This window comes from Budorcas taxicolor, chromosome 13 (assembly GCF_023091745.1).
Source record: "Budorcas taxicolor isolate Tak-1 chromosome 13, Takin1.1, whole genome shotgun sequence".
NCBI classification, from domain to species: Eukaryota; Metazoa; Chordata; class Mammalia; order Artiodactyla; family Bovidae; genus Budorcas; species Budorcas taxicolor.
The window spans coordinates 44,845,533-44,870,587 of record NC_068922.1 but is presented as its reverse complement, the minus strand read 5'-3'; the positions used below and the strand labels follow the sequence as shown (position 1 = coordinate 44,870,587).

At 56.5% G+C, this 25,055-nt stretch overlaps 1 protein-coding gene across 1 annotated transcript in view; it reads left to right on the top strand.

The window, feature by feature from the left end:
* PFKP (phosphofructokinase, platelet) overlaps nucleotides 1-25,055 on the top strand; it is a 52,146-nt gene that overhangs the window by 25,490 nt on the left and 1,601 nt on the right. The window contains exons 4-20 of the mRNA XM_052651197.1: nucleotides 2,048-2,237; nucleotides 3,424-3,589; nucleotides 4,523-4,567; nucleotides 4,724-4,832; nucleotides 6,371-6,466; nucleotides 7,730-7,822; nucleotides 8,394-8,519; nucleotides 10,587-10,651; nucleotides 11,103-11,172; nucleotides 11,425-11,571; nucleotides 11,931-12,001; nucleotides 13,572-13,659; nucleotides 14,168-14,320; nucleotides 20,535-20,699; nucleotides 21,733-21,794; nucleotides 22,035-22,146; nucleotides 23,661-23,760. Coding sequence (XP_052507157.1) covers nucleotides 2,048-2,237; nucleotides 3,424-3,589; nucleotides 4,523-4,567; nucleotides 4,724-4,832; nucleotides 6,371-6,466; nucleotides 7,730-7,822; nucleotides 8,394-8,519; nucleotides 10,587-10,651; nucleotides 11,103-11,172; nucleotides 11,425-11,571; nucleotides 11,931-12,001; nucleotides 13,572-13,659; nucleotides 14,168-14,320; nucleotides 20,535-20,699; nucleotides 21,733-21,794; nucleotides 22,035-22,146; nucleotides 23,661-23,760 — 1,858 coding nt within the window. The remainder of the gene's footprint in view (nucleotides 1-2,047; nucleotides 2,238-3,423; nucleotides 3,590-4,522; nucleotides 4,568-4,723; nucleotides 4,833-6,370; nucleotides 6,467-7,729; nucleotides 7,823-8,393; nucleotides 8,520-10,586; nucleotides 10,652-11,102; nucleotides 11,173-11,424; nucleotides 11,572-11,930; nucleotides 12,002-13,571; nucleotides 13,660-14,167; nucleotides 14,321-20,534; nucleotides 20,700-21,732; nucleotides 21,795-22,034; nucleotides 22,147-23,660; nucleotides 23,761-25,055) is intronic.

The window sequence follows — 25,055 nt, the reverse complement described above, 5'->3', positions numbered from 1 at the left end:
AAGGCTGTGTCTCCTGACTTCCCTCCCTTACCCTTTGTCCCCCGAACACCTCCCCATTCCTGTAACAGCAGTCTGGGGAGGGTGCTGTCATCCGTGGGTTGGGGGGCCCTCAGGAAGGAGGCTGGAGGTGGGAACCCCAGCAGCAGAGCCATGAAGCCCAGGGGACTGCCCAGAGCTCCTGTAGCCCTGAAGCCGCCCCTTCCTGTGGGGGCAGGAGGCCTGGACTCTGCAGGAGGGACCACCCCCTGCATCTGAGACCGCAGCTCGTGCAGAGGGTCCATCGGGGAGGCCTCGTGGACCGGCACGTCCTCCCACTCCCTCAGCCCAGGACGGTCCAGCCTGGGGACTCAAGTGCTCAGGCTCCAGGGGTGTGACCCCACCCTGGGTCACCAAGGCCTGAGGGGGACAGAGCCCGCGTTTCTTTCTTCTTTGACTGTTTGTTTTGAATGGGAGTATATAGGTGATTTACCATGTTGTGTGGTTTTTTTTAGGTGTACAGCCACTTGATTCACTTGTACTTCAGTTCAGTTCAGTTCAGTCGTTCAGTCGTGTCCGACTCTTTGCAACCCCATGAATCGCAGCACTCCAGGCCTCCCTGTCCATCACCAACTCCCGGAGTTTACCCAAACTCACTTGTACTTAGTCATATGTATATATGTTTTTCTGGTTCTCTTCCCATATCAGTTATTACTCAGTGTTTTATAGGGTTCCTGCGCTATACAGTTGGGTTTTTTTGATTAATATATATACACCATTATTTATCAGATAACCTCAACCTGCTGGTTTCTCCCTGCCAACCACCTTTCCCTCTTGCTAACCATACGTTTCTAAGTCTGTGAGGCTGGTTCTGCTTTCTGAAGGAGTTCATTTGTCACCATTTTTAGATTCCGCTTGCTCGTGGCACCTTGGAGTTTTGTCTCTCTGATTCTTACTTCACTTAGTATGATTATCCTGAGATTGCACGTGCTCCTGCAAATGGCATGCTTTCGTTCTTTTTCACGGCTGAGTCATACTCCATTGTGTACGTGTATCACTTGTTTTTATCCGCTCATCTGGGCACAGTCTGTTTCCTTCCTCGTCTTCGCTGTGGTAAAGCTGCTGCCCTGCCTGCCTGGGTGCATGGTTTTCTCCAAGTCTGGTTTTTTCCTCAGATGCTCTTAAGAGTGGGACAGCCAGATCACAGGGCAGCTCTGTTTGTTTATAGTAATGCCTTCTAAATGCACTTCCATATTGCTGTTACCAGCTCCATCCACCAGCATCATTAAAGGGTCCGCCGTTCTTACCCCGACAGTGTACTTCTGTGGATTTTTAAGTGTCCTTTTCCGTTTCTCTGAGGTGATACCTCATTGCTGTTTTGATCTTCTCATCTCTGGTAATTTCCCATATTGAGCCATTCCTCATGTGCTTTAACATCGTGAACTGTACGTAGCTGATATTTTTTTCTTGACAGTTTGCCCTGTTTTTAATTGTTTTTGATCAGTTACCCCTGGATTTTTTGAGGGCAGGTATTATTTAATGCCCAGCAGTCCTTCCTTGTGGCTATTAAGTGTCCCTAAGCAGTAATTTTCTGGTTGCTCCTGTGGGGAATGGCCAGAACTCAGATTTCTGTTTTGCTGGCGCTTGTGGTGAGCCCGACTGAGAAGGGCAGCCGTGTTGCCTGGGGCTGCTGGACATGGGGTTTCTCTGGCCATGGCTTGTGAGCGGCCCTGGCCCGCCTTGGGCTCAGAGAGCGTGCGGGTTCCCCCCCTCCCCATGGGATGGCCGTCCTCCTCTTATGGACTTCTCTCTGCTCCGTGCGTTTAGCTGATGGCTGCATCCTTGTTTTCCTGCCCTACTCTGTCCCCCGTGGGAGTGGTCCTGCGTCTTTAGCCATTGAATTCCAGTTCGGAGCTAAAAATGGAAAGACTCCAAACTTCTACGGTTGATCAACTGAAAAGACGAAAGGCAGGAGATCTACGCCAAGTCCTGTGTTTACACCCAGCACGCACGTGTTCAGGGGTCTGTGCAGTTGGGAGGAGACAGATAAACAGGTTTCTTTCTCTTCCAGGGAGGGACCATCATCGGCAGTGCCCGCTGCCAGGACTTCCGTACTCGGGAAGGCCGCCTGAAGGCCGCATGTAACTTGGTTCAGCTGGGCATCACCAGCCTGTGTGTGATCGGCGGGGACGGCAGCCTCACCGGGGCCCACATCTTCCAGACGGAGTGGAGCGGGCTGCTGGAAGAGCTGGCCCGCGACGGTGTGTCTCTGCCGCCCACCCCTCCCCGTCAGCGCTCCCACTGCTGACATCCTGCCCCATGAACTGTTCCACAGGTGTTTGTTGCTGGCGGTGCTGCAGACCTCAAAGCTGCCATCTCAGGACTCAGATTTGTGGCTCAGATAATAACAAAAGTGATTATAAGAATAACATTTATTCTAATATCCTATGTGCCAGGCATGGCTCCACTTTGACCCTGGTGGTTTTGTGCCCGCTCAGGATAACCATCTGGAGCTTCTGTGCTGATCCCCGCTTTACAGAGGAGGGTCAGGGACTCACGCTGAAGCCACCTGGCCACGAGGGTGGCCCCGCTCACACCAGCCCTCAGACACCTGCGGCTGCCCCTGCCAGCTCCCCTGGGGTCCCTCCAGTCACTGGTACAAGACTTGGTCCTTTATCACCTCCGAAGCTGTGTAGGAAAGGATGTTCAAGAATCCTATATATCCTGTGATTTTTATCTTTTAAATGTGGCTTTATGTAATTCCATTTTAATTTAAAATATGACCAGTGGAAACAAACTGAAGTAATATTAATAGCAACCTTGTGAAAGGCATAAGCTTGAACTAAAGCGACGACCCACATGTTCTGTGAAGTCTGTCTGGGGAATGGAGGGTGCTCTCACGCCAGCACCAGGGGCCTCGTGATGCTTCTGCACCACGTCTGGTGTGAGGCAGGTGGCCATGGTGGTGACTTGGGTGGGGGGAGCATCGCTGCCCCCACCTTGACCTTGACCTTTGTGGTCCATTTAAGCAGCTCTGCCAACCCTGGTGGTCTGTCCTGAGAATGCCAAGTACATCTATGAAATAATGGGGCCCCACAGGCCTGTCAGGAGTCAGGGTACCAGTTGTACCGCATCCTTGAGGACTGGCTTCTGGCATGGTGACCCGCCACAGTCAGAGCCAGGCTGCTGTCAGACAGAAGTCGCATCTTTTCCCCCCGTCTCTGTGTACACTCCTTCCCTGCTCCAGCGTCTGTTCCTGGGCTGGTGCTCCTGTCTGGGTGTCAGGTGACTGTTCCCCTCTGTGTGCTCGCCTCCACCTCCATCTGGCTCTTATGTCCGTCAGTGTGCAGGGTTAGGTCCCATGGGCGTGACATGGTGGGTAGGAGATGCGTGTAGGAGCACGCACTCCCCCGCATCATCTCGGGTGTGCGGCTTGTCCCCACACAGGCAAAATCAGCACGGAGCAGGTGCAGAAGCACGGGCACCTCAATGTGGTGGGAATGGTGGGCTCCATCGACAACGACTTCTGCGGCACCGACATGACCATCGGCACAGACTCGGCCCTACACCGCATCATCGAGGTGGTGGACGCCATCATGACAACTGCCCAGAGGTGGGGGACGCGGGGACCAGCGGGAGAGGCTGTGTAGACCTCAGAGCCAGCTCCGGAAAGTTCCACAAGCCTTGTCGCTTGATATTAGAAACAGTTTTGTATTGGTGCAATCAGCGGTTTTCCTCGTTTACTCTTTATTTTCAATTTTTAAGAGTCACTGCTTTCTAATTGTAAAAGAAACGCATTTATTGCAGAGAATTTAGAAAAATGAAAAAAATAAGTCATGATTACGTCAAGTCCTGCACAAAGCTCCCCTGCAGGAATGGCGGACCGTAGAGCCCCAGGTTTGCACAGCCCTGGTCAGAGCTGGGCAAGCCTCCACCCTGCACCCTCCTCACCTGGGGTTCCCGCGATGGATGAGGAGTGACCCCATGTTCTGGGTTGTAGGCTCAGGGCTGAACCTTTCCCATTACGCCTTCCCTGGCTCCCTCAGGCTTCCAAAGCACCTTCACGAATGTCAAGTGAGAGATACAGTGGAACATGTGCCTCTGTCTTGGACGAGCCACTTGCCGCCTTCTCAGGGCCACGCCTGGGGAACCGTGGCTGGAGACAAACCTCAGCCCCCATTTGGGTTCCCAAGGTTACTGGTGGCAATTAGTTTCCTCTTTGTGGAAAGGCCATGGTCCCAGGGTGCAGACCTGACTCCTTTGCTCTCGTCTGCTGAGCTGATGCGGGGACATCCGGCCTGTGGTTCTGGCCAGAGAAGCCTGACTGCCCAGTGGAACCCTCGACACATGTCCTGGTGGTGTGAGCGTGCCTGGCACAAGAACACAACCAGGAGCGCTCACTGCTGCAGCCCCTTCACTCAGGAGAGCTTGAAACACACTCCCCATGGTGTTTGTTTGTGTGCAGTGTGGGTCGTATGAGGGGGACAGCTGGGGCCCTGCCGTCTGCCCATCCGTGCTAAGTGGATGCTCCTCTGTCTCTCTCCAGCCACCAGCGGACCTTCGTCCTGGAGGTGATGGGGAGACATTGCGGGTATGGACACATGGACGCAGTCAGGGTGGGAGGTCCCCAGGGAGCCCCACACCCCAGCTCAAGCATCCCAGGAGGGGCATGTCCTGTCTGTGGGGCTGTCCTGGGCAGGGGCGCCCAGCCCCAATGCCTCGTGAAACCCTCGCTCTCTGCCTGCAGGTACCTGGCCCTGGTGAGCGCTCTGGCCTGCGGGGCCGACTGGGTCTTCCTTCCCGAGTCCCCACCGGAGGAAGGCTGGCAGGAAAACATGTGTGTCAAGCTCTCAGAGGTAACTCGCCTTCTGCCCCCGTGGCTGCCGGCCTCTGGTCGCACTGCCCGGCCTGCAGCGTGGTGGCCGTGGGCATGTTCCACGTCAAGGGGCTTTCGGCCCGTGGAGGCTCTCTGCTCAGAGTGGCTTCGGGCTTGTGGCTGTGACCTGGGGGCGTCCCATCCATCCACCTTCTGCTGCGGCAGAGACAGGCGAGGGAGAAGCAGCTGAGCTTTTGAGCCACTCGTGCAAAGCGGGCGCTCAGCCATCCCTGGAAGAGGCCATGTGAGAGCCGGGGTCTGGGGAACACAGCGCCGCTGTCCCCTTGGAAAAGGGGCAGGAGGCCTGGGAGTCGGCTCCCCCCCGAGTCCTGCAGCTCTCAGCGGGCCGGGCCCCGACAGCTAGCTCCCCGGAGAGGGTCCCCCTCCCAGTGCTGGCCTCACTGTGGGTTTGGCTCAGGCCTTTCTTTTCTCTGTGGACTGTGCTCGTCTCACACTGTGGGTCACTGGTGTCAGGCAGATTTCCTTTGTGAGGCCTCACGGAAAACAAGGGTGGCTTTCAGGACAGAAACCCCACCCCAGTGTGTGGACTTTCTCTTCTCTTATTTTCATGACCATCTCATCCTGTTCTGTAGGCAAAAAATGGAAACCTATGGCAAAGGCCAGTTATCATATTCAGCAAGCACATAAACACTGCATGCGACCAGGACCCATGATCCATGAGACATTGCCGTCCCCTTCAAGGTGATGGTTTCCAAGAGAAGATTTCCAGCAACTAATGAAATACGCTTTGACTCAAAAACTGTATAAGAGACTTGGAAAGCTATCCCTTGGCTGGGAAGTTTATCCCTAGGTCGGGAAGATCCCCTGGAGAAGGGAAGACTACAATCCTAAGATATATTTTTTGTAATACTCTAAAGTCTGCATTGGCTCTTGAATTATAGCACTGATTGGGAAGATCCCCTGGAGGAGGGATGAGCTACCCATTCCAGGATTCTTGCCTGGAGAATCCCATGGACAGAGGAGCCTGGCCGGCTGCAGTCCATGGGGTGGCAGAGTTGGATACGACTGAGCAACTTGGCGCGCATGCACATAGAACTGGGACAACTCACCCCTTTGAGGCTGGAGTCAGCTGCACAGGTCCAGGGGTGACCGTGAGCACTGAAGTAACCCGTGAGCCTACTGTCCCTTGCTTCTGGCCTTGGAATGTGGGCAGTTCTCTGCTTTGTGAAGGCCAGGCTGGGGCCGGGTTCCAAGGGAGATGACAGGAAGCTGTCTTCTAGGGGAGCCGGCAGGCCTCGTCTGTAGGAGAGACCCGGGAGTCCAGCCTCAGGACTCATCACTATCTGGGGGTCCGGGTCAGAGGCACTGGGGGCTTTTGACCTCCTGCCAACCTGTCCCACCTTCTCACCCCAGGCACCTGGACCTGCTCGTGTCCTTTGGAAGCGCTGCTGATGAAACCGGGTGACCGTGTGTCCCTGGAGAGAGCCCAATCAGTTGGGCAGAGGCCCCTGTTCACAGTGGTTTAGGCATCTGAGGGTTTCTTCTTCCATCTCCTAGAACCGTGCCCGGAAGAAAAGGTTGAACATCATCATTGTGGCCGAAGGGGCCATCGACACCCAGAACAAGCCCATCACCTCAGAGCAGATCAAGGAGGTGAGTGTGCTCTACGCCGTACCTGCCTGACAGTGGGCGGTTCCAGCACTTGGGTATGGTGAGGTTTGGAGCGGGGTGCTGTTAGGTAAGTATTCCTGTTCTTCTTAATGGTTGAAAATACTTTCATGATGACTGTGGCTTCACTGGCAGGATCTCGCAGCTCCTGACTTCTAGGGAGCCCATGCCTCTGGAATACTGTCAGGAGTATTCCCGAAGGCTCCAGGCTCTCCCAACAGAGACAGAGGACATGAGATTGGGCGGGGTTAGAAGGTTCCAGGAGCCAGGGGGTCAGCACAGTCATCCTCTCTCCTGCTGGAGAATCAGCTGAGCCTTACTCACAGAGGAAGTGCTCTGCTAGCCTTAGTGACCGCCCCTCCACCCCATGGGGGGCCGGCCCCATGCTCCTGTGGCTGCAGGGCTGCTTGTCTGCCACTGGCTTGTCCAGCCTGGGAGGGACTGACTGGGCTCCCGGTCACCCAGGTAACCCAGCAGGTTCTGGCCGCAGCGCTGGGAAATGCCCATGGGCTCTGGTGGAAGCTGCCCATTAGGGGAGACACATTCTCAGTGTGGCTTTGCAAGTTGGCATCTCCGCCTTTTCTGTGCCCCCAACCAGCTGTTTACCTGGTGATTAAAATATCAAGAGATCTGTGACAGTTGTCTGCTGGTATTTACAGAAGTAATGAGTACGATCGGAGCAAAGATTTTCTTACCCACTTAACTTGAGATTGGACTGTGGAGGATGAGAGCCAGGGGTGACCATGGGGTGACCATGGGATTCCCACGCCCCAGCCCTGACGTTTTCATAGAGTAAATGAGGGCCACTGGGGACACGGGACCTGGCCTGGCCACCCGGCTGGGTTCTCGTGGCCCTGGCCTGAGGGGATGCCTGGAGTTACTGTGCTGTGCTTTTCAAATACAACCTTACAAATTTAAGGCGATTCATGGAAAAGTTGACATTTTTATAAAGCATCCATGCTTTTAAATACAAGCTATAGAAATAGTATTTTTAAAAACCTGTTTTAGTTACGTTCACTGGCAAAGTAGGAGAGACAATGGTTTTACCTGCAGTTAAAGCATTCTCTCTCTCTCTCTTTTTTTTTTAAAGTGATTTTGGCAAGCTGTTAACATTCTTTCAGGAAGTAAAATTTAGAAACTAGGACATTCTTGCATGTAGATGTGCATAAAGGGTATAGACCTTCTCCACTTCCCAGCCCCCTGTCCTGGACAAGATGATATGCCCGGGTATGTCTGGTTTCTCTTCAGCTCGTGGTCACGCAGCTGGGCTACGACACGCGAGTGACCATCCTTGGACACGTGCAAAGAGGCGGGACGCCGTCAGCTTTTGACAGGATTCTGGTGAGTGAGGCTGGAGCTGGCCAGGCATGTCCCAAGGCAAGGAAAGCTTCTGGGATCGCAAAGGGACCAGGTTGCTATGAAGACTGGGTGACATGGTGGAGCCATCAGTGAAGGACATCTCTGCCTACAGTGCTGGATGGCTTTTCCCTGAAGTCCTTGGGAGACCTACTCACCAACGGGGTTCCTTGGCCCCCAGCCACCCACTGGGAGACCCCACCAAACATGGGGGACAACACCCAGAAGGTGGAAAGGCAGTGTTCATGTGCAGGTTCTAGAAATGGACCCAGGGACCACAGAGACCCAGAGTGCAGTCTCCGTTTCCTGCTTTGCACGCCTGTGAGCCCCCTGCCCCAGTGGCTGGTTCTTACTGGAGTTGAGCTCTTTTTTGGAGTGGGGTTAGAAGTAAGCGGGAAGGACTGAGTGACTAACAGAGACTCGGGGCAGGAGAAGCTAGGGGGAAGCTGAGGATGCAGCTGGTTTTGTCTAAACCAGGCAGGCCTCTGCCTAGGACAGCAAGCTGGGCTCCAGGCAGGTGGAGGGCCAGCTCTGACCGTTGTGACGTTGTTTCCAGGCCAGCCGCATGGGGGTGGAGGCTGTGGTCGCCCTCCTGCAGGCCACTCCCGAGACTCCAGCCTGCGTGGTGTCGCTGAGCGGAAACCAGGCAGTGCGGCTGCCGCTGATGGAGTGTGTACAGATGGTGAGTGCGGGCACAGGCCTGGTTTACTGCACGAGTGAATGAACTTCCCCAGGAGCCCCCATCCCAGGGGGGTGGACGGCAGGATGGGGGTGTCAGCTCCCGTCTCGGTCCTGTGACACAAGCAAGCCGCCTCCGCGGTGAGTCTAGCCTATCCTATGGGGGGGCATCCTCTGGGCACCTGTGCACTTCCCATGAGGCTGGAGACAGCCCTGCAGGGACCAGGGTCTTCACAGGGCAGGAGGGGACACTGTCTAGCCTCTCCAGGGTCAGCCTCTGCCGCCCTCCTGTCCCTGAGACTCTCACATCTGTGATGTGACATGGGTTGGGGGGCCTCTCTCAGGTGACACCTCGACGTGCAGTGCCTCCTCAGGCCCATTTCCCGGTGGACTGTCCGCTAGGTGAGGCGGCCATGGAGTCGCGTTAGAAATTGTTACCATTTATTTTTCAAAGTGTCTTCATGACTATGGATTTATTTCATCTTCTCAGTGGCTCTGAGGTGTGTGTATTTTATAATGTGTACAGAGAGGTGATTAAGTCAAGGGACTTGTTGAGAGAAACCTTAGAAACGTACTTTCCAAAAGCCTGTGGCAGTAAATGAATCCTGTGTGTGTGCACGTGTGTGCATCTGTGTCTGAGTGTGTACATGTATCATTCATGTGAGTCGGTGTGTGCATGTGTGTCTGAGTGTGTGAACATGTGCATGTGTGTGCACGTGTCATGCATGTTTATGAATGTGCACGTGTCATGTGCTTATGAGTGTGCACATGTCCTGCATGTGTGTGCACACGAGGATGTGTGTGCACGTTTGTGTCTGTGCACACGTGTCATGCATGTGTATGAGTGTGCATGTGTTGTGTGTGTGCACATGTGTGCACGTGTGCGTGCATGTGACATGTATGTGTGCATGCTTGTGTACATGTGTCCTGTGTGTGTCTGTGTACACATGCTATGCTTTTGTGTATGTGTGCACATGTTATGTGTGTGCACGTGTGCACGTGTGCGTGCATGTGGCATGTGTGCATGCTTGTGTACATGTGTCCTGTGTGTGTCTGTGTACACGTGCTATGCTTTTGTGTATGAGTGTGCATGTGTCATGTGTGCACGTGTGCATGTGGGAATGTGTGTGCACATGTGTCTGTGTACATCATGCATATGTATGAGTGTGCACATCATGCGTGTGTATGAGTGCACATGTTGTGTGTGTGCACGTCATGCATGTGTGTGTGTACACATCATGCCCGTGTGTGTGAGTGTGCACATGTGTGCATGTATGAGTGTGTGCACGTGTTGTGCATGTGTGTGCATGTGTCGTGTGTGGAGTGTGAGGCTGTGGCTCAGAAGAACAGAACATGGAATGACGTGCAGTGGTTTACTGTGAGCACATTTCTTCTGCCCAGTCTCTGTCTGTTTAGAGACAGAGGCGGCCGGTACCACTGGCTTGTCCTCCAAAGACTGTGCGTCATGGTGTCTCAGCCTGACGGTCGCAAGGCCACAGCCGGGCCCTCCCTGACCAGCTGCTGCTCGCTGGGTCTCTTCCCAAGGGCCGGGCGTGTGGTCATCATGACAGACGACAGCAGAACTAGGGGGCATTTTTCTTACCGCACAGCTGAGGAAACTGAAGTTCAGAGAGAGGGGTGACTCGCCTGGGATCCTGGGGCTGAAAGGGGGAGTCGGTGCTGGACCCCAAGTGCTGTGGCTCCAGGACAGCCTGCCCCCAGCCCCGTCCCTCTGCCCCTGCTCCCGGGGAGCCAGCTGGTTTCTGTTTGCTCTTTCCTCACCAGAGTCAAAGGGGATCGTTTAGAGCCTGGCCTGGGAGACTCACCTCCTGGCCTTGCTCTCAGGGGTAGGATCCCTGAGATCTCAGGACCCACTTACCCGGGCGGTGCCTCTAGTCGTTTTCTACAAAGCAGGCTGGGTGGTGGCCAGATGGTGTGGGCTCGCTGATCCCAGCTGCCGGCTGCAAGGTCAAACCCGAACGAACCTGGGATGGAAGGGCCCAGCTGGTCTGTGTCCCCGGGCCAGATCCGGGGACACATTGAGTCCTGACACGTTCTTTCTTCCTTACAGACCCAGGAAGTACAAAAGGCGATGGATGAGAGGAGATTTAAGGATGCCGTGCAACTCCGAGGAAGGTGACTGTTCTGAAAACTGTTTCCCCAAAGCCTCTATTTGTCAGCGTGTGCCCAGGTCGCGCTGCTTCTCTCTCAACATGAGAAGCCAGAAATGAGACAGGAGGCACTGCTTCTGCTGGTGGATGGTCTGGGCGGCTAATTTAGAGGGAAATGTGTTTGTTTTTGTTGAGGTGGGGGGTCGTTCAGAAGCTGAGATGAGAGAGAGCCTGACGTGGCTGCTAGCATTCCAGGAAAGAAACTAGCTGCATCCTGGACGCAGCCCGCTCAGCCCCCTCACACAGCATCCATCCCAGTCTCTGGGACCGCCCAAGGCTTCTCTCCGGTCATGAAGCCCGCACTGCAGCCACCCACACCCCGTGCAGGCATCATCTGGGGCTCCTTCTCCCCGGGAAAGCCCATCTGCCCTGTCCTGCTCTCTAGCCTGTGGTCCAATTCCAGCCTTTTCTTCCAGGAGCTTCGAGAACAACCTCAACACCTACAAGCAGCTGGCCATCAAGCTGCCAGACTCCGAAATCCCAAAGGTAGGAGACCCTGCCCCCATCCTCTCCCCTGCTTCTGGCCATGCCTGCGTCCTGCCCGGCTCGGTCCCTGCTTCGTGGAGGCCGCCCCGGGCCCCTCCAGTGCGTCCCTCCCACCCCAGCCCAGCCGGACCTCGCGGCCTGGAGCCCCCGCGCCAGCCTCTCATTTGTGCATGCGCTCAGGGTGGAGCAGTGCCAGGGGGTTTGGGGGGTGCACCTAGCTGGTGACCCCCACCCCCACCCCCTGACTTGCAGAGCAACTGCAATGTGGGCGTCGTGAACGTGGGTGCGCCCGCGGCCGGCATGAATGCGGCTGTGCGTGCCGCTGTGCGCGTGGGCATCTCTGAAGGACACAAGATGTTTGCTGTGTATGACGGCTTCGAGGGCTTCGCCAAAGGCCAGGTGGGTCCTGGGGGTGCCCACGGGGAAGGGCTTCGGTGAAAGGCAGGTTCTGGATCTCTGAGGGGGTGGGGACTGCATCTCTGGGATCCCAGAACTGGGACATTAGGTGGGAAGGGGAGCAGATGCATGCCAGGTAGTGGGGAGGTGAGCTCGGGATGCTGCGCCCCTGACTATGGGCCCTTGGGGTCCAGCTCAGGCCCCGGCTCCTCCCGCCTCTCAGGGAAAGCTGTTTCTTCATGTTAGGCAAATCCTTACAGACACGCTGCCTGTCAGAGGCACAGACTCTGAGCTGTTTGTAAAACCTTTTCCTTCCCTTTACTTGTTCACTTCAGCTGTTTCTCTCTGTGTTTGCACCTTAGATAAAGGAAATCGGCTGGGGGGACGTTGGAGGCTGGACGGGCCAAGGTGGCTCCATCCTTGGGACAAAACGGTAATTCTCTCATCTTGATCTTGACCTGCTCTCTGGGAGCAGGGTGCCACCTCGCAGGGAGAGGAACTGTGTGGCATTCGTGTCCCGTCTGGGATCCAGGAGGGAAGGGATTGGCACCAGCTCACGTCCGGGCCACACTCTGGGGGGGCACCCAGGCCAGGTGCGGGGAGCCGGTGAGATGCGGCCTCAAAGGGACACCAAGCGGAGGGCCTGGGAGGGCTTCCCCCCTGGTTCCTTGTTTCCCTCGTCAGAACAAGCCCGTGGTGGCAGAATGCCCTCATCCCGTGTGGGGCCGTGCAGACACAGGCGCGTGAGCTGCAGTGACTGCGCCCTGCAGAGGGGCTAGATGTGGCTCACCGTCCAGGGAGCCCAGCCACCAGATCCCCACCACCCAAGGGAGGACCCAAGGGAGGACCCAAGGGGCTCCGCACAAAACCGCAGGTTTCTGAACCGTGGCTGTTCCCGTTGCGGATACAGCGGGGCCCGGATGTGTTCCTGCCAAGGCGCTGATTTAACACAAGGCTGTTTGCTCTCTCATCTCTGGGCGCAGCCATCACTGCATGTCTCATGTTATATGGAAGGACAGTGTGGGTACCTGGGCTCAAAGGGGCATTGGATTCCGCACGAGTGGTAGCCTATCATCCAAGGGAATCGTCCCAGCTTCTGCCTTGCCCTGAAGCTGGGCACCCTGCCACCAGCACTCTGCGGAGCTGACCTAGGTGTCCAGAGCTCTTGTGGTCCTATCCTCCCAGTGCCCTTGGGGATGGTATTGTGATGGTGGAGCTCCACGCAGGGGACAGTACCCCCTGGCTGCCTCCTGGGCCTCTTCAGACCGACTGTGACTCCCCAACTCATCTGTTTCATGAGCGCCACACCCCGGGGGCTGCTCTGGGGGCGGTGGGGCTGGAGGGGTGGCTGGCAGCACGTTCTCACGATGCTTAGATGCTGGGGAACCCTCTAGTCGACTCCACATGCACTCATGTGCCCTGAGCACCCAGCCCTACAACTTCTTTACACCTTCCCTGAGCGGAGCCCATCCCACGTGAATCCTTGATGCCCAGGGGATACAGCAGAAAGGTTGGGGTGGGCGCTGGGTGGGCTCTCTCGACGGCCGAGTAGCCTTTGCCTCCTCCGCTTGCAGCCATGTGTGGACAGAGGGTGAAACGAGTTAAGGTGAGCAGGTGTGTGTGGAGGTGACTTTGAGTCAGATTACTCCAGATGAGGAGTGTGTAGTCTGTACATGACTCAAAAACTGGACATTTCCATCCAGACGATTACCACGTGAACGTTTAATAGCTTCCGTGGTTCACCATGTCCCTAACCCAGGCGCTGGGATTTTCTGAGGTCCAGCTGTGAGGCAGCCGCCAAGTTTCTTCCCATTGTCTTTTGAAAAGACCCTCTTTTGAGACCTGACTCCTGGCTGTGCCCACTGTGGGTGGCTCCCCAGCCATGCTGTCCCCCAGCCACGTGGCCCAGGGCGCCTCCTGCCCCTGAGTGTCATGCCACTTGGCTTCAGAGGGTGGGGTGCAGAGGGGGCCCTGCCTGAGCTCACCCCCTTGAACCTCCCCAGCATCCTCCCTGGGAAATACCTGGAGGACATCGCGGCGCAGATGCGAACCCATGGCATCAGCGCTCTCTTGATTATCGGTGGATTTGAGGTACGTCTGCTCCCCTGCTGGCCAGCACTGCGGGTTTGAGAGGGGACCCCGCGTCGGCTCCCATGAGCACCCTGCCATCTGCTCCTCATCGGGAGCACGGGCCCAGCTGCCACTGAGCACCGGCGATGCAGGACTTGGGGCCACTTGTACCCCCGACCCCATGGCTGGGCTGTCTGCTCAGTGAGTCCTCATGTCCGCTGGGTTTGTGGAGATGATCCTCTCTCTCGAGTTGGAAGCCCATGGGTTACTCAGAGAGGAGGGAAGTTATGGGGCCAGATTATTGTCTTTTAACTACCTGTTGGATTGTCCACCTTCGTTTTTAATATTAGCCTCATGATGACCTTGACGTTTCCTTTAAAGAAAACGTGAGAACCTCAGACAGTCAGACTCAAAGTCTGGGTCAGACGCTCGCCCGTGAGCAGCTTAGTCTCGCCCTGGGCCGACGCCCAGATGGCAATGCATAGCCACCCACCACCCTACCGCCCCCCACTCACACACTCACCCACAGGCCTACCTGGGGCTGCTGGAGCTGTTGGCCGCCCGGCAGAAGCATGAGGAGTTCTGTGTCCCCATGGTTATGGTCCCCGCCACCGTCTCCAACAACGTGCCCGGCTCCGACTTCAGCATCGGGGCGGACACCGCCCTCAACACCATCACCGACGTGAGTGTGGGCAGCAGGGCAGGGGCTGCGGAACTAACCTGGGGCGCCGGCCCGCTTTTATGTACCATGTGCTGGAGACAGACTGGGCTGGGGGTCTGCTGAAAAGTTTATCTTTTTTGAAATAAAGGGACTTTCCTGGTGGCCCAGTGGCTAAGACTGCATGCTCCCGAGGCAGTGGGTGTAGGTTTGATCCCTCACTGGGGGGAATTACAGTCCTGCATGCTGACATGGCCGAAAAAGAGAGAAAAAAAAAAAAAAAGCCTGACGATCTACAATTTGGCCCCAAAGATTTTTCACCTCCGTTTCCCTTTGCTGCAGCCAGGGTGACATCATCTGTACTTCAGCTAGTTTTGAGTCACAGTGATGTGGATATTCGATTAAACCCACCCCTGTTGTTTTTTCTCTAAATTTTCCCCAAGCATATAACACATTATTGTGTTATTGTGATGAAACCTGGGTCCAGGGCCCTGTGCTGTGGTGTCTGAAGGTAGAAGCTGGACTGAAGATTTTGTGAGTTCATTCACTGACCTGGATCCTTTTAAACAATTGTCCTCCTCCTCCTGTTTGTGGACTGGGGACAATAAACCATATATAAAAGAATACTGATGGTACTTGAATGTTTTTTTATCCCCCTAAAGTCCATACATGGAGAAGGCAGTGGCAACCCACTCCAGTACTCTGGCTTGGAAAATCCCATGGACAGAGGAGCCTTGTAGGCTGCAGTCCATGGGGTCGCTAAGAGTCGGACGCGACTGAGCGACTTCACTTTCACTTTTCACTTTCCTGCATTGGAGAAGGAAATGGCAACCGACTCCAGTGTTCTTGCCTGGAGAATCCCAGGGACGGGGGATCCTGGTGGGCTGCTGTCTATGGGGTCGCATAGAGTCAGACATGACTGAAGCAACTTAGCAGCAGCAGCAGCAAAGTCCATACAAAGCATAGAAATACATTTTAATTATCAAAAATTTAAATCACACTTGGGAAATTGCTTGGGCATTTGAAGATCAGTGAGGATCAGAATGCATAACTCCTTTTTTTTTTTTTTCTTCAATTCAGTGTCTAGAATTTTCTGGTAAATTCTTACATTTTATTTTCCTTGGGAGACACAGGCCTCGTGGCTGTATTTCTAGCTTTTTTCCCCTTAAACTAATGGGCATCAAATCTGTCTCCAGTGCCGGTAAATAAAAGAAAAGCTTTTAAAGCAGGATGTATGCGATAAGCAGTGCTTGGTGCTGGTTCTTTGCTTTCCTGAACCTCTTCAACTTTCTGCAGTTTCTGTACTAAAAAGCCTTCCGGCGTGGCTTTGGCCGGTGTCCGCGTGCTGGACCTCCTCACCCCCGTGCCCACCCCTTGTGGCCCCGGGGATGCCGTCTGTGCTTCTGCTGCCGTGGGACTAATTCAACCTCTGACCGCTCGCTGCTCAAGGTCTGAGTTGAAAGGTCGTGTGTCACTTCTGCTCCCATGTAGCTGGGTCTGAGTTGCTCTCGCTACGCTTGCAGTAGAAGCATCCGAAGTTTGTGTCCTGATTGTCGCCTAACGAGACCCTGGGGGTGGCAGGAACTCTGGGGGCGGTCGTCGGTGGGTCCTGACCAGGGTCGGTGTGTGTCCCCTGTGGCCTTTCACAGACTCTCAGCAGGACAGGATGCTCCCACTTCTTAATCCCAGGCTCCTCTGCTACGAAGAATTACTTTTCCAAGTGATAGAGATTCTCTACACATGGGTTGTTGAAAATCTGAAAACCAGGATAGGTCTGGGGAAATTCCACGTGGTCCATCCTGCTTCCCTTCAAGAGGTTTTGAGATTTATTACATGGCCTTTGACATGCAGGCTTTTCTTTACTGGAGCTTCTTGGAGCCAGGGTCACCGTTGGTGACGGGCCAGGGCTGCCCCACAAATTGGGGGTGTTGCTCTGCTGCTAAGTTCGTGCCCAGTGGTCAGGCGGTGGTTGAGATGACCCTGTGCTGGACCTGCTCAGTGGGTCCTGGAGCTGGGGGATGGGAGGCCAACTGGTTCCCTAGCTTGTGTGTGTTGAGCCGCAGTGCAGTTGAGTCTCTCAGGAGGCCTGGGTTTGGTTGGCCCTCGGCTGGGCCGGGCACATTCAAGAAGGGGGCGGCAGGCAGGACCGTGCTGGGGGAGGGCCCGAGGGTCATCATTCCTAAGCCTCCCCGGGAGGCAGGAGGCTCTCCGGCTTCCAGAGGGAGCTCAGCGTCTGTTTGTCCGTCCGGTCAGCTGTGCTCTCAGGATAGGCCTCTGTGGCCTGCGATCTGCGGTCTGGATGTCCTGATGGTGGCAGTGCCACCTCCCGGCCTCGGGGACAGCCCCGGGCACCTCTTGCCCCAGCCGCTGTCTTCTGCTCAGAGGCCAGGGTGGTCTGGAGGTGACTTTGTCCCCAGGGGAGGTCTGCGACGTTGGGGGACACTCTGGCTGTCAGAACTGGGCGGCCGGGGGTGGGGAGGTGGGGCATGGTGTCTGGTGAGTATCGGCCTGGATGCTGCTGACTGCATGATGTCAGGATGACCCCGCAGCCCAGGGTCCTCAGTCTGAATATCCCAGGGGGCCGAGGGGGTGAACCGAGGTGGCCTGGTATCGTCAGGTGGTGCATCCTCTGGACACTTAACCCTTGTCCTCACGTGCCCTCCTCATCAGTCTGGATGCTGAGCTTACGGATGCGTTCCTGGAAACAGATCCCAGGGAACTGACTCCATCATGAGCCCTGGGGTCCGCTGGTCCTCAGGGCTCGGGTTGAGTCTGAAGCCAAAGAGGGGGCTGCGTCTCCTCCTCTGGGCCGCATGCTGGTCCCCTTCGGAACCTCAGCTGACGTGAGCTCGGTGCTGCCCAGGTGGCTGGCTCACTCAGCATTGCCCCCAGGGCCCCGGGCTCATGTCCTGGGCAGGGTTCTCCTGGCTCTGAGTGTCTGTCTCATTTTCCAGAGATCAGAGGAAAAGCAGGGAGTGATGGAGGTCAGAGAGAGGGTGGCAAGAATGTACAGGTGTAGAACTGCCGTCAGATTTCAAGGTGCTGGCGCCCTGCCCGCCCCCTATGCCAGGTGACCCCACCCAGAGCATCCTGGGGGGTGCAGACAGCCTGGGAGCCCGTCTAACCATGGGGCTTACCACCCCTCCATCCAGCAGGCATCCGGGCAGCCCCACGGTGGCCCTGAGCTGCATCGGGGCTGGGGAGGTACCCTGTGGGGATCCGGGCTGGACTGGGTGGGGTGGTGATTGATGGTGGTGGGGCACGAGGCAGGTGAGCCACCCCCTGACCTTCCTCACAGCTGCTCCCTGGACTCACCCAGCGTGGGCTCTCCGTCCACACGTCCTAGGGCCATAGACCCAGAACCCGGCCTGTCTGGGAGTCTGGGGATGGAAGAGGCAGGGCAGGCAGAGAGCCACGCTCTCTGGAAAGCCCGGGTTGTCCTGCCGGGAATTTCCCCGCACAAGGCGTGGGAAGTGGCTCCAAGTGGGAGGAATAAAGACAGGGCAGAACGCAGGTTCTGCGAGTGTCTGGCTATGGGGCGCTGTGGCCTTAGGGGCGGGTGGTGGACCGGGACACTAACAAGTTACTTGCACTAATGCAGAGAAGGGAGGTCTGGGCCCCGGTCGTGTGCTTGAGAGCAGCCCGCTTTTCTGACATCAGAGCCCAACTGTTTCCCGGGGATCCCAAACCCCTTAGGGCTCTCTGTGAGGGTCACATGGCCTGGGCAAAGGGGACTCCGCGGGCGTCTGCCTCCCCAGCCATCCGGCATTACCTCTCCGAGGGGTCCCAGCAGCCTGGCCCCTATGGTCCCGCCAAGTGGCCGCCCACATCTCCTCCTGATGCCAGAAAGGCCTGGCTGCTCGTCCACCACTAACCCCGTGCCGCCTTGGCCTTGCTCTGCTGCCCGCCTGCCCTGGCCTGTATCCTCTGGGCCTGCACCAGAGTCCCCTCTGCTGGTCTCCCCTGCACTGAGTCCCCCCCTGCTGGTCTCCCCCTGCACCCCGAGTCCCCCCTGCTGGTCTCCCCCTGCACCCCGAGTCCCCCCATGCTGGTCTCCCCCTGCACCCTGAGTCCCCCCTGCTGGTCTCCCCCTGCACCCTGAGTCCCCCCGTGCTGGTCTCTCCCTGCACCCCAAGTCCCCCCGTGCTGGTCTCCCCTGCACCCTGAGTCCCCATTACTGGTCTCCCCTGCACCCTGAGCACCCCTGCTGGTCTCCCCTGCACCCCGAGTCCCCCACTGCTGGTCTCCCCTGCACCCCCGAGCCCCCTGCTGGTCTCCCCCTGCACCCCGAGCCCCCCTGCTGGTCTCCCCCTGCACCCTGAGTCCCCCTGCTGGTCTCCCCTGCACCCCGAGCCCCCCTGCTGGTCTCCCCTGCACCCGGAGTGCTCACTACTGGTCTCCCCTTGCACCCCGAGCCCCCTGCTGGTCTCCCCCACACCCCGAATCCCCATTGCTGGTCTCCCCCTGCATCCCAAGCACCCCACTGCTGGTCTTCCCCTTGTACCCCAAGCCCCCTGCCTATCTCCCCCTTTACCCCTAAGCCGCCCACTTCTGGTCTCCCCTGCACCCTGAGCCCCACCAGGTCTGTCCCCTGCAGCTTCCTCCGCATTGGCCGTCATGGATGTAGGTTCCCTGCTGACCCGCCCCCGCTCTGCTCAGGCTTTCCAGAGCTTGCTGGAGCTGTCGAAGAACCGCGACAGCCACCCTGAGTTTTGCATCCCCGTTTGTATGGTGCCCGCCACCATTAGCAACAATGTTCCAGGCACAGACCTGAGCATAGGCTGTGACACGAGCCTGAACGTGATCGTGGAGGTAAGGTCCTTGCGTTTGCTCAAGGAGACGGCCCGTCAGGGGTCCTGTAGGGTCTGTCTTTCCCACTCAAGGAGAACCGGAACGGGGACCTGTTGAATCTTCCAGGGCAAAGGAGCCCTGCTTCTCATCAGCTGGGTTAGCACAGTTTCCTCCCAGCCTGTCTTGAGGAGCCCACCTGTGCTGACTCTCGGTGGCCTGTTCCCTCGGGGGCTCTGGGTGAGCCTGCTCCTGCCTACCAAGACAAAGCCCCGAGCTGCCCCCAGGCGACCAGCGGCAGTGTGGTGTTGGAGGAGACAGCACGCAGAGCAAGGGGGTGGGCAGAGGGATGCGGTGCTGGGGGTGTGAGAGTCCATTGGAGCTCAGGTCACAGGGAGGCGGGGAGGAGACGCCCTTCCTGGGGGCCTTCACCCACAGTCCCTCCCAGCCCCATCCAAGTGGGGCCCCAGCAGGCCGCTGTCACCCAGGCTCCGAGGGACCAGTGTCTCTGAGCCCTGCCCACCTGGCATCCATCGGCACTGACCCTCACCCATCAGCACCCTGGCTGCCTGGCCTGTGCCGTGGGCAGTGGGACCCGTGTCCTCCCCGACTGGGGACCCCCAGAGGTGCAGAGCCCCCTGTGCTGGAGGGTTCCCGTCTCAGCTGGGCAAAGAGCCCTGGTAAATGGCAGTTGAGCACAGGTTAGACAAGGAGGCTGTCACCGGGACCTCTGCCGTCGAGGCCAACGGGCACATCTGGGTGGGGGTGAGACTTGGGTGCTTGGGCCTCACAGGAGAGGGGCTTTTCTGGCTGGTGGTGATAGCTGCTGTTCTGGGTCAGGAGGGGAGCCCACGAGACCTGCAGCCCAGGGGGGTCTGTGCATCCCCCACCCTGAATTCCTGAGACAGTGGCCAGGCAGGCAGGTTTTAGTGCTCCAGTGCCAAGTGAAGGACCCGTGGACACCGCAGTCCTGTGTGTCTCCCCACCTGGCCAGGCACCCCCAGGCCTGAGCACCGGGAGGAGGAGACAAGCTCATTGACGTGGCTTCTTTTCCTGTCTGGGCTCCTGGAGAACGTGGAGCTTCCCAGTTGCTGAAGTGCACCCTGGGTTTGGATGAGATCAGTCTGTTTTGGGGGAGGGTGGTGACCCATCACAGATGCTGGAGGGGTCATCCTGGGTGACGGAATGGGGCCTGTCTGGGGATCACAGAGCTTGTTCACGTTTAATCCAAAGTCTTGGAACGAAGGTCTCCCCGCTGGTGGTGGCACACTTTGGTGCACAAAGTCTTCCTCCCCCCACGTGTCCCCGGAGTGTTTCAGGAGAGAACAGAGCAGGGACATGCCTGCTGACGAGCCCAGAGAGGCCACGGCCTAGGGCACAGCACACCGCCCGAGGTCAGGGCCAGCCATGGGGCAGTGTCCGCGTCTCCTGACCGTGTCCCCTCGTGCAGACGTGCGACCGCATCAAGCAGTCGGCCAGCGGGACCAAGCGGCGCGTGTTCATCATCGAGACCATGGGGGGCTTCTGCGGCTACCTGGCCAACATGGGGGGACTGGCGGCTGGCGCAGACGCTGCCTACATCTTCGAGGAGCCTTTCGACATCCGGGACCTGCAGGTGCGTGGACACGGGGCCCCAGGGGTCGCTGACCGACAGGTCCAGGGTCTCAGGAACCACCCCACCCCCCTGCCACATCAGACACCAGTGAGGCACTAGAGCTCCATGTGCAGGGACAGGGTGACCCCTGGAACAGGTTCCAGGGCACCTGCTGCTCGCACCCCGAGTTTGAAAATGTGTCTCTTACATGCTTACCTGGGAAGCAGTTAACGCCCTCCCTGGAGGCCCTACACTTGCAGGGACACGGATGTGCTAGGCGCCTGGGGCCTTGCCGGCTCATGGCCACCATGTCCAGGCCTCGGGTGCGCAGGCAGCCAGAGCTTGGGGTCCCTGTGGGTCTGAGCCAGGGGAACTGTGCAGCAGTGGAGGACAGACCCCCGCCTGGAGGAGCCCCTGGTCCCCTGTGGCCCAGGACATGGGGAGGATGACATGGGGAGGGCTGCCCAGTGCCCCTGGGGAGGCTTGCCCTGGCCAGGATGCAGCCCAGGGGAGTGTCACCCCCAAAATCAGGACAGGAAACTCACAGTCCGCCTGCTCTTCTGCAGCCAGCTTCGTTTGGAACCTGTGCTCGTGTGTCCTCGCTCCCTTTTTCTCGCACACGTCCTCTCTCAAGCCATCTCCTTCCTTAGAAAATCCTCCTGCTTGAACGTGCCTGTTAGGCAGGGTCAGGAGTCTCTGTGTAAAGCCAGGTGACAGCCGTGTTCCTCTGAGACAGCAGGCGCGGGCGTTGGCCGGGGGCCTGGGGAGCAGCCTTAGGCGAGCGCACGGAGCACACAGTGAAGTGACCAGGGGCCCGCTCACCTCTCAGGCATCGCCTGCGGACACCGAGCGGCGCACTGACGCCATGACCCCCTCCCCCAGCCCCTGCTGTGGTCTCCACATGCCACTGTCCGCAGTGGGTGTCACTAGCCGACACGTCACTGTCCACTGTCCCCTCTGCCACAAGGTCAGCTGAGAGCAGCCATGCCGGCCTCCCTTGGGGCAGTGCCTAGCACACAGCAGGCGCCTAATCACAGTGTCCTGGCTTTCCTAGTCCAACGTGGAGCACCTGACGGAGAAGATGAAGACCAGCATCCAGAGGGGGCTCGTGCTCAGGTAACAGCCCATGGTCCCCGAGCGCGGCTGCTCCTCCTCTGCATGGTCACGCTCGGTCCGTGTTCAGACCAACAGGCATTTAAATGACTCAAGGGCCATTTTTAGAGATCCAGTTTTGCTTGGTCGTCAGTTTCCGTTCTTAAGATTCTTTCAGTGGTTTCTGTCACAGTGACGCCGTGGTGATAAAGCAGCGGTGGCATGGTTGCTGGGGCGGGACGACCCTGTGCTTGTGTGTTGCAGGAACGAGAGCTGCAGCGAGAACTACACCACCGACTTCATCTACCAGCTCTACTCCGAGGAGGGCAAGGGCGTGTTCGACTGCAGGAAGAACGTGCTGGGCCACATGCAGCAGGTGGGCCGCGGGCGGGGCATGGCCTCACGCCTTATCTCACTTGGATGGCCTGTGTTAGCCGTTTTGCAAAAAGGAAATGTATTCCTAAGTCAGTTCCACAGTGATTAAAATCGGCATCTGAACTATGTTATGAACTATGTTTAACTGTGCTGTTAAACCAGTTATCAGCCGCCTCAGGAACACTTTCTGTTCTGACAGTTGAGCAGATAGGCTTTGTCAGAAAACGGTCCACCTCCATATACATAGTGACACCAGTTAAGTGGAAAGACGCATTCAAATTAAGTACTTGATTCAGTCAGTCGATTCAGTCACTCAGTCCTGTCTGCCTGACTCTTTGTCACCCCCATGGACTGCAGCACGCCAGGCCTCCCTGTCCATCACCACCTTCTGGAGCCTACTCAGACTCAGGTTCATCGAGTCAGTGATGCCATCCAACTATCTCATCCTCTGTTGTCCCCTTCTCCTGCCTTCAATCTTTCCCAGCATCAGGGTCTTTTCCAATGAATTGGTTCTTCGCATTAGGTGGCCAAAGTATTGGAGCGTCAGCTTCAGTATCAGTCCTTCCAATGAACATTCAGGACTGATTTCCTTTAGGATGGACTGGTTGGATCTCCTTGCAGTCCAAGGGACTCTCGAGAGTCTTCTCCAACACCACAATTCAAAAGCATCAATTCTTTGGTGCTCAGCTTTCTTTAGAGTTCAACTCTCACATCCATACATGACAACTGGAAAAACCATAGCTTTGTCTAAGATGGACCTTTGTTGGCAAAGTGATGTCTGTGCTTTTTAATATGCTGTCTAGTTTGGTCATAACTTTTCTTCAGTATACTTTGATTCAGTATCAGGCTTTCATACCCATTTAAACTGGAGTGTCAGACAAATGACAGTTCTTTGAGATCTGCGTGAAATCAGAGCGATTTGGACAGAATCTTGGGGTATGCACGTCAGCGCACCCCAGACAGGGCAGGAAGTTGGGGTGGAGTCGCGGGACCCGGTCCCCTGACAGCAGGCCTGCCCATCACCACCTTTCAGTCCTTGTCTCAGGAGCTTGTAGTGCAGGGTCCACAAACCCACTGACTGCCCTCAAGTTACACGATGGCGTGTGTGGTAGGCGTGTGTAGGTCTTTCTGAAAGCAAGCCCACAGAGTGGGCCAGCTCCTTAAGAGAACTGTGACCCTTCCCCACGGCCTCCCCAAACAAGCTGAAGAGGTCCTGATGAAGATGCTGATGTGAGGAGGATGCTCAGGGTCTGGCTGATTAAAAGCCACCTCCTCAGGAAGCAGCGACACCTGACCGGGGGGTTTCGGCTGCAGGAGTGACAGGGTTTCTTGTGGTTTGTTTGGTCCCAGTCACATACAAGGAGATAGACCCCCAAACTCATATTTACAGACTATAGAGTTTCTTAGAAATAGGACGTGAATTTTGTTAGTCATTGTAACTTCCGTTCCATTTTAAAAGCTAACAGCCAGGAAGGTGCTGGTGTCTAACTCTCGTGTAACTCTGACCAACCACAGGGTGGGGCACCTTCTCCGTTCGACAGAAACTTTGGAACCAAAATTTCCGCCAGAGCCATGCAGTGGATCAGCTCGAAGCTGAGGGAGTCTGCGGGGAAAGGTACCAACTGGTGGCAGGCGGCGTGGGTTGGGAGGGCCGTGCTCTGCGCAGGCGCGTTTCTGCCCCGTGTCCATCTGGCTTTGGGCTGCACGTGACTTCTGCAGCTGCTGCCTGTGACTTAGGTTGTAACTAGGAATAAATGTCCTTAAGGAAGCAATGCTGATTACTGCAGGAGGCACTCCGCTCGTGTAGGAAGAAACTGCCCACTCTGAGGGCCCCAGACCTACTGTGACCTTCCCTGTTTCTCTGCTGTGCTGACGATGAATTGGCTTTTACCTGACGCTTGGCACCTTCCATTATTCCTATATGGCCTCTCTTTTTGGGGAGGACGGCAAGGGACGGGGAGGCACCTGGACAGCTTCCTCCCCGGCAGGTCCTCTCTCCACCTCTGAGCCCCTCCCCAGGGCAGCAGCCCTGCGATCCTTCCTTCAGGGTCTGACTTTGCAGGATTAAACCTTCAAAGGCTCTGGTTTTGTGGTTTACCTGAGGGGAGCTGGTCTCTGCTATGGCCTGGAACCCACCTGGCCCTGAGCAAGTGGTTCCAGGGTCACAGCCGCTGCCCAGGCCCAGCGAGGCCAGTTCCCCAAACCAGTTTCGCCCACCACACGCTCACTGGTGGGACCCCACCCTCCCTGGGGCTCACCCATCCGTGTCACCTCTGAGCTGTTGCTGTGATGGTGGGTATCCTGTCCCCCTGTGGCTGCCAGAGGCTGACCCTCCAGGTCAGCAGGGAGACGGCCAGGCCCCTCCTGCTGGTCCAGCACTCATTTATTCTGTTAATTCTTCCTGTTATCTGATTGATTGGGCTGTGTTATTTCCTAGAATTTAAAAACATTTTAAGAATTTTTGATATTGTATGTTGGAGAAGGTCCATGTTTTATATTCTGTGAGTCACAGGTTGCAGATACGTATCTCCCATTTGGCAAACCCTGTCGTTTTCTGTTATCTTTTTATGAAGAACTCTTAATTTAGTAATGTAGTCAGTTTTTTTTAACTTTGTCCTTCAAGGTTTGAGCTTTTTGTTACTAAAATATTCACCTTTTCCATTTGGTTTTTAGCCCACTTGAACTGGTATAACATTTAAGGTCTAATTTTTTTCCATGTGAATAATTACTTGGGTGCTAGCCACTGAAAAATCCATTCCCCCCAATCTGCAGTACAATTAATCTCCATCCAAGAACAGGAACCCAGAAACCTAAGGGACTGTTTCTGGATTGTTCGGTTCTTTTTTTGGCAGTTAGCAATCTTGCCAATATTCCAGCTTGGCGAACAATTACTGTCATCAGGTAGTCCTA